General features: G+C 49.2%; 1 protein-coding gene across 1 annotated transcript; it reads right to left on the bottom strand.

Moving 5' to 3' along the window:
• Positions 1 to 114: 114 nt before the first annotated feature.
• Rnf227 (ring finger protein 227) lies at positions 115 to 2,318 on the bottom strand. Its single transcript, XM_021213438.1, has 2 exons — positions 1,723 to 2,318; positions 115 to 1,621 (listed from the first exon to the last, which is right to left on the bottom strand). Exons 1-2 carry the CDS (start codon positions 2,237 to 2,239, stop codon positions 1,566 to 1,568), a joined length of 573 nt encoding a protein of 190 aa, XP_021069097.1. The 5' UTR covers positions 2,240 to 2,318; the 3' UTR covers positions 115 to 1,565.
• Positions 2,319 to 8,613: the final 6,295 nt, after the last annotated feature.

Here is an 8,613-nt window from a genome sequence, read left to right as displayed (position 1 = left end):
CACAGCCTGACACTGAAAGCCGCCTCCCCAGAGTCAGCGGAGGTCACCACAGCGACTGGTGTTGCTGACCGGCTGGACAAAACTCTGTCTTACTCAGTAACAGTCTTTCACAGGTTGAATGAGCCCAGATACTTTATTCTTGAGACTATTACATTCAAAATAAATTCAGCAAACATTTTTTGAATACATATTAAACATTAACACTGCCATCGGCTCTGGAGATAGTCACTTGAAGTTTATACTCTAGAAACACTCAAAACATAAAACACCAGAAAATAAACATAGCATTCCCTTTGGCAACACGTATACAGAAAACAGAGACAACAGGCGCATTACCACAGATGCATGCTAGCCTCCCAAGGGGAGATGTAAGCTAGAACTGAAGGACAGGAAAAGGACAAAACGTTTTAAAAATGGAGGTTTATACCCCATAACTACATACATTATTTGTCAATAAAAACAAAATCTTAAAGACCTCTGAAAACTGAGGTCTTGTAAATTCACATTTGTAGCTCAGAAAAAATTTTCTTCTCAAAAGAATGTCACTTTGGCACTTTAAAGTAATGTGTCATTAAATGTTTTAAATGTTCCACCTACAGATGATGATGACATCCCAGAGTGACTAAGATCTAAACCAGTGATTCTTAACTTACTTACACATACCTGGGATTCTAAAGACATTGGGGAATGTGGACTGGGGTCCTGAAATTCTGCATTTCTAGCAAGCTGTGAGACCAACCAACACTGCTGGTCTTGATTTTAAGTCTACAGTAAGATATTTACAGGACTTTAAAATAGAACTAACTACAATACAATAAATGTCCCATTATGGGACACATTAAAATTATGTGAGCATCTTTTTTTTTTTTCGAAGTATTGCTACAGAGTCAGAAAAGATAACAAAGGGCTAAATTTTGCTTCCTTTATCAAATGACTCACCCATCTTTGATAAGCCTTAATTAAGGCCTCATGTAAATAAATGTCCCTTGGATGTTTTCATACCTGCCCTGTCCAGCTGAAGGGAGGTTTGCATATGCAAGATTCCCAATCATAAGCAGGGAGGCAACTCAGTAATTGTTGGAACACGGTACCAAGAGTGGGAAGATGGCACGCCAGCAAACACACACAACCAGATAAGTGAGATTGACACGACATAAATTAGCTTATCCCCTGTTCTGTCCTTTTCTTCTTTTTTTCCACAGTAAACATTGTCAGCCACAGACCACTGCTAAAATGGGATGGGTTGCTTACACCACAGACTCTGAACAAACGCCAAAGCTTTGTTTTTTTTTTTTTTTTTCCCACATTATGGTAGGCTTTGTTTCTATTATCCCTTGGCCACTCCATCCCGAAAATGTAATGCTGGCACAATCTAGGAGCCTTCATCGCTCAGAATCAATCCACACCACCTAGGGTCCTTTCTGTTGAGCTCCATCTCCATCACGCACGTACCAATTCCAGCATCAGCCTTGACTTCCAGGTAGTCTTGACATCAACCCTTTGTGTCAGAGCACCCGAGGATGCTGCTCCCACCTGCTTTCTGCCATAGCTCCGGGGTTCCTCGGTTACAGCGTACAACGGGTCATGTGGGCAATGTCCTTGACCTCTGGACAGTAGAGCACTGGAGGAAAGAAGAAGGGTTAGTGGCCAACAGGAGGATGCAACTTGACCCAGCATTCTTCGGTGCGACGTACCCAGTATCCTCCCTAGGCCGCCCCTCACCATTGCTAGGCAACGGACGCCGCAAGCGGCGCGCCGGCGTCAGGACCCTATCCAAAATTCGACGAAGCGCGCGCCAACCCGCATTTGGAGGTCCCGCCCCCTTTTCGCTCTCCGCTTCCCCGTCGTCGTCCTCTCCATCCTCTCCGCTGTCTTTGGCCGGGCTCCCCATCCGGTCTCCTTCACGCTCAGCCCGGGCTTTTTCCTCCAGCCGTGACCACAAGTCAGGATCTAGCGCGATCTCCGTGACGCCGCCGCGCGGGAGCGGGGAAGGCGCGCGGCAGAACGGGCACGTGACAGCACGGCGCAGGCGCACCACGCGCGCGGCCGTGCGGCTGCCGTCGCCCCGCGCCGCCAGCTCGCGCAGGCAAGCGGTGCACAGCGTGTGGCCGCAGCGCGCGCGCGCCGTGCCAGGCAGGCGGCGGGGCGCGCGGGCCCCGAGGTTGTAGGGTCGGAAGCAGATGTTGCAGTCCAGCTCACCCCGCTCGGGAAGAGAGGGCACTCTCATCAAGAGCTGCATCGTGGTTACCCGTGACCCGAGGGCTTCGATCCCGCGGCGGCTAGGATACAGAACGAACGAGCCCTCCTTGGGCTAGGGCCAGGGCTGGGGCCTGGGGCCCGCGCCGCCGCCTTTGTCCCCTTTTAATAGTGAGGCCCCGCCCTCGAGGCGTCACGCGCAGATCGGCCGCTCCCTTCCGAGGCACGCGTTGGGGTGGCAGAGGCGCGAGGCTAGACGTGGGAGTGGGGATGCAGCGGGGTGAATGCCCAAGACGATGCCAGAATTGCCCTTGGGAAGAGGGGGGCACGCTCCACCCACCGCCTCAATGGTGGACTCCTCAACCACAGCAAAAAACCAGCGCTGTCACTTAAACCTACCTGATACGGGTGCCCAGGTCTCCTCTTGCACACAGTCACTGGCACAAGTCTCTACGGCCCTCTTGGCCTATTTGTCACATGTTCATACTCTTTCACAATCCCCCCGCCCTTCCCCCCCACAAACAGGCAACATATGCCAGGTTTACTGTTGGTTCTGCCCAATTTTAATTGGGCTCCTGGATGTTTGGATCGTGCCCAGCCATAATTCACTCTGCCCTCACCTCTCCCTTTTTATACATGGCCTCTTGGGTTCTTTGGAAGGCTGGCTCCCCCAAATTCCTCCCCCTCCCCTTCGAGAGTTTGAGTCCAGCTAACACCTCAGCACAAGGAGGAACTTAGATTCCAGGAGCATGGGCCTTAGGAATGCCGGGAATCTTTTCCTTCCGGAGTATCCAGACTTGGACACCCACACAGCGTGATGGTGGAAACGAAGCAGCCCTGCGTGACTTCTGACTCAAGGGTCTGACTTCTCCCACAGGTAAACAGGACGTGGTACTCACAGACCACATTCCCTCACGGTGTGGCACCCACACCCAAGCTGCCTCCTTAACCTCTCGAACCCAGGCCCTGTTGCGGAGGTTAATAACACAGTCTTGACACAGCTGGCTCGAGAACAAATCCTAGTTGTGACACCCACAGGCAAGTTACTTCATTTCTCTGGGCCTTGATTTCCTCATCTACAAAGTGTGGGTAACAATAGTAAGGATGGAAAGAGCTTGTGCTTGTAAGGAGCTGTAAATGGAGCCTGGCACACAGTAAACATCAGATAAGCAACAGTTGTTATTATCCTCATCGTCCCTGGCTCGAAGCCAGCTTGGTGTTCTCTTTAACTTCTCTGTACCCAGTATTTCCCATACGGTTAATACAAGATGGGTTTCTCTACATGTATAGCATTTACCAGCCCATCACAGGTAAGATAGAACTGGCTTTGGTTTTGAACATTAGCATTTTAAAACTAAAATCATCGAGGGTAATCTTTGTTTTGTTTTGGGGACGGGGCATCACTCTGTAGTCCTGGCTGGTCTGAAACTTTTCGTATAGTTCTGGATGACTTCAAACTCACAAGAAATCTGCCTGCCTCGGCTTCCCGAGTGCTGGCATTAAAGGCTATTGTGACTGTGCCTGGCAACAGTAATCTTTTGCCTAGTCTAATCTGGAGCCTACTAAGCAGCTTGGGCTGGCCTCAGAGTCACACAGGCAGTCCTCTTACCTCAGCTTCCAGAGCACTGGGATTATGGTTTCTGGAAAGTAAACTTTTGCTGAGATTTATCTAAGACTTGTTTTGTTTTTAGTGATGTATGCGTGTGGGTCTGTGTGGGTGTGTGCCCATGAGGTCGGGAACCCCAGGACTCCAAGTAGCTGTCCCATCTCCTGAAGCTGGAGTCGCATGCGGTTATGAGCTGCCCAGCATGGGTTCTGGCAACAAAGCTGGGTCCTGTATAAATAAAGAGCAGCCCAGACTAGGGGCCTCATGTAACTCAGGCTGGCTTGGAACTCTACACGTTCCAAATGACCGTCGACTTCTGATCTTTCTTGTTCTGCCTCCCAAGTGCTGAGACTCCAGGTGTGTGCCTTTGTGGCCTGCTTTGGTTTACCATAGTTTTAAATCAGACATTAAAATTTTAGGAGTTTGATGGCTTTTGTGGTCCCTTGGGAGAACTTACCCACTTATTCCAGTGATACTATCATAATTCATGCCTTTTGTGGAACTTTTCTTTGGGAAGGTGTGCCTCATGTTTTTTAAATATCTTCAGGGGGGCTGGCAAGGTGCTTAAGAACACCTGCTGCTCTTCCAGGGGGCCTGAGTTCAGTTCCCAGCGCCTGTGTTGGGCAGCTCACGATTGCCTGTACCTCCAGCTTCTGATCTGAATCTTTTCCAGACTCCATGGGCACCTGCATACACATATGCATAAAACCATCTTCAATTGATGGTAAGTCTTCATCTTTGTTTTTGCATGTGTGTACGTGCATGTGGATTCTTTTGTGTGGTTCATGCTATGGCACATGTGTGGAAATCAGAGGATAACCTTAGGCATCCTCACTTTCTCCTTGTTTGGCTTTTCCTGTCGTGGCTAGTGGGTGTTTGTTGTTTGTTTGTTTGTGAGGCAGAGTCTTACTATGTAGCCCTGACTGGCCTCAAACTCAGAGATCTGCTTGCCTCTACCTCAGAGTGCTAGAGTTAAAAGCATGCACCACCACTCCCAGCCTCGGATCCCACCTTGCTCAGGACAGGGTTTCCCAGACCTGTCTATCGGGATATCTGGTCCCCAAGCTGCTGGGATTCCGAGGACTCTCCGGTATCTCCCCACCTGCCGTAGGAGACCGTGATTACGGACACACGGATCAGTCACACTCAGCTTATGTGAGATCTGTGGATTCAAACTTAGGCTCTCGCTCTTACATACAAGCGCTTTAATGGTGAGCCATCTCCCAAGCCAAATCTTACTCAACAAAGGTAGAATAAAATGAGCACAAGGTGTTTCACAGGGCTGGAGAGATGGCTCAGTGGTTAAGAGCACTGACTGTTCTTCCAGAGGCCTTCAGTTCAATTCCCAGCGACCACAGGGTGGCTCATAACCATCTGTAATGAGATCTGACACCCTCTTCTGGTGTGTCTGAAGACAGCAACAGTGTACTCACATATATGAAATAAATTAAAAAAAAAAAAAAGAAAGAAATGAAAGCTCACAAAAAAACAAACAAACAAAAAAACAACAACAAAACCCAAGGTGTTCCACAGCCAGTGGGTTCCTTTAAGCTCATTTATGACTTCCTGTCACTTGTTCCACAGCCTTTATGGCCAAGAACCCAAACTGGTGATCTCCCTTTTCCAAACCAGAATTTCTTCCATTTTTCCCTCTTCCCTTTCCTTTGCTCCGTAACTTGGGTGACACCTGTAAGCTCCCCCCCCTTTCCTCTCCCTTTTTTGACCCATCTCCAAGGCCAGGCCATTCTGTCCCTTGAATAACCAATCTACCTGCTTCTCCCTGCCTTGTTCTCACGCTCCTGGTCCAAGCTGTCATCATTTCCTGCCTCCCCGTCGTTCGAATACACACTGGTCTATAGGCTTTCTCCCTCCGTGTGATTTACAGAGACCTTTCCATACCTCAAACCAGTCACATTCTGGCGTGCTTCTACTCCTGTTTAAAACCCTTTCATGGAGCGAGTGTCCAGTGTTGTCTTTGCTCCTTTCCCTGTCATCTCCCAGCCTACGACACTAGGCTTGGTGGCACAGACTGTAATCCCAGGACTCATTTCCTATCTCTGCCGTGGAGGATGGCTTTGTGACCAGCCTTGACCAATACTAGCAAGAGGCAGAGACCATGTGTGCACTTGGGAGCTTCATCCTCCACACCAGTGCACATCTGCCTGCTGGGAGGCTGCCCTGGGACCACCACAGAAGGATGAAAAAGTTTTAAATTGTCTTATTTAAAATTATGTCTGTCCCTGTGTGTCTGTCTCTGTCTGTCCATCTGTCTGTCTGTCCTTCTGTTTGTTGTGTGTGCCTACATGTTCATGGAGTTGCCTGCTGAGGCAAAAAGAGGGTGTCAGATGCTCCCCCAGGGAGTAGAGTGGTGGGGGTGTGAGCTGCCTGAAGACCCTCAGAAGAGAATGGGGTCCTTTACAAGCACAGCGTGTACCTTCACTGCTCAGTCATCTTTTCAGCCCTCCTCCCCCTCACCTCAATTTCATTTTGAACCAAAATAGATACTGCTCTGTTATCTTTTGGATCAGAATAATATTCTGAACTGCCCAGGAGGTCTCGTGGGCCCTGACCACAGTGTGTCAGTCTCTCTGTGCTCCTTGGACACTCTGGCTTTGGAGACTCTGGGGTTGGTCTATTATGGTTAGGATCTTAAACGTCCCCTAAAGCCGTGTGTTGGCGGCTTGGTTCCCAGGTGATGGTACATTGGAGAGGGAACAGAACTGTTAAGATTTAGGTTAAGGGCTGTGTGAGGGGTGTTTTGAGAATAGGGAGCACTTTGTGCCACTATGATGGTGCCACAGGCTCCAAAGCAAAAGGCTCAAGCAACCAGGTGCTGAAACCTAGACCCACATGAGCAGGAAGCAACCTTTCCTCTTTCTTCATTTACCTCAGGCATTTTGTCTCAGCAACAGCAAGCTGACACTACTTGCATGTTCCTTTCTGCTGCCAGGCCGTTGCTTCTAACAGCCTCCTCCATCTGCTCTCAGGGCAGCCTCAGCATGGCCTGGATTCATTCTAGATGCTGCTAACACCTCGTGCTTCCCTCTGGACATTGGGCAACACAAGTTTGTACTAGAAGCGTGACCATGTGATTGTTTCTCCCAGCAGCAAACTACATGAAGGCCATTCCATATTCCCATGCCATGCCACAGAGTGACTGACTCAGTGCCCAAATGCTCACTGAACTCATGAATAAGGTGGGTGAGAAATAATGACAAATGTCTAGATACAAAGGAGGTTCTGTTTACAAGGGACTTCCAAACTACCGCTGGAGGTGATCCTAAGAGGAGGTTTTAAAGGGTGTTGAACAGAAGCAGGGAAAATAAACAGAAATGTGTTGAGCACTGGGGGAGGCATTGGAAGAAGCACATTGCTATCCAAGAGAACTATTTAAGGAGAATACTATTTTGAATTGATAAATCCTTGCATGTTTGTCACAGAAGAACTAATCACGGCTTAGTCATACATCTTGCTTCTTTGAATCCTCCACGGTCTTCCAGAATGAGTGGGAGATGAGAGGGGTAGATGTGAGCACTCATTAGTTGCTGCTGAGGGCCGCTAATCCAGTCAGTGAAAGGCAGGCTGCCCTGCACTCCGACAGGACAACATCAGGATGAGAGGGGTAGGAGGGAGCCGCTGAGGTTATGTGTAAGTGTAGCAGACTTGTCTTCCTTTGCCTTGGGATCACTGTAGGTTGTAACTTCCCACCCTCTTCCTTTCCTCCGAGAAACAGAGCCCACAAACAATGGAAATAGCGGCAGGACCTGAAGAGCCCACTGGCCTCTCCTTCCCTGCTGCTTTCCCACCTGGTCTTTTGCTGATTTCCCTCGCAAATTGTGGCTCTTTCCCTCTCTCTGTACCCTCCCCAGAGAGACAGGTCTCATGGTACCACTCTATCACATCACAAAACCACTCCTATCTAGCCACAACAAAACTGCTTCATTTCTGGGTCCCTGTAGGTATGAGACACAGGGAAAGGAGACCTACAAGGCAAGAGGTGAGGCAGGGCTCAGTGGTTAAGAGCACGGACGGCTCTTCCAGAGGTCCTGAGTTCAATTCCCAGCAACCACATGGTGACTCACAACCATCTCTAATGGGAGCTGATGCCTTCTGGTGTGTCTGAAGACAGAGACAATTTATTCATATACAAAAACGTGTGTGTGTGTGTGTGTGTGTGTGTGTGTGTGTGTGCCTGCGTGTATGTGAGCAAGTGGTTAAGAGTCCTGGCAGCTTTTGCAAAGGACCCAAGTTTGTTCCTAGCCTGCACCTGGTGCCTCACAATCCTCTCCTGTAGGCACAGGCATACCTGTGATGCACAGATATACATGCAGGCAGAAGGCTCAGACACATAAAACCTTAAGAGACACAAAGGGTAAGATGGGGTGGGTGGTGGAGAGGTGGCTCAGTGGCTGCTCTTGCAAGAGGGCCTCAGTCCAATTCCCAACATCCACAAAAGAGCTTGCAATTGTTTGCAACTCCAGTCCCTGGGATCCCAACACCTTCTTCAGGCCTCTGTTGCCTTTAGGATGCAAGTGTTGCATAAACTATACATGCAGGCAAAATACCCGCCTACAAATTAAAGGGGGGAGGGCGGGGAAATGGATGGCTAAAAGGATAAAGGTGATTGCTACCAACCATGGCAACCTGAGTTTGATCCCTAGGGCCCACCCACTGGAAGGAGAAAATCAAAGGATGCCCTCTGACCTCCTAAGAGCGCTGTGGCACGTGCATCCATACACATACACAAAATGAAAGTTTAAAATGTAATGCACAAAAGGTGAGGAGTGTGTGCTGCATCTTTCATTAGGAAG

Source organism: Mus pahari, chromosome 14 (genome assembly GCF_900095145.1).
Source record: "Mus pahari chromosome 14, PAHARI_EIJ_v1.1, whole genome shotgun sequence".
Classification (NCBI taxonomy): Eukaryota; Metazoa; Chordata; class Mammalia; order Rodentia; family Muridae; genus Mus; species Mus pahari.
Note: the sequence above shows the minus strand (reverse complement) of the source record. Positions and strands in the feature narration are given on the sequence as shown.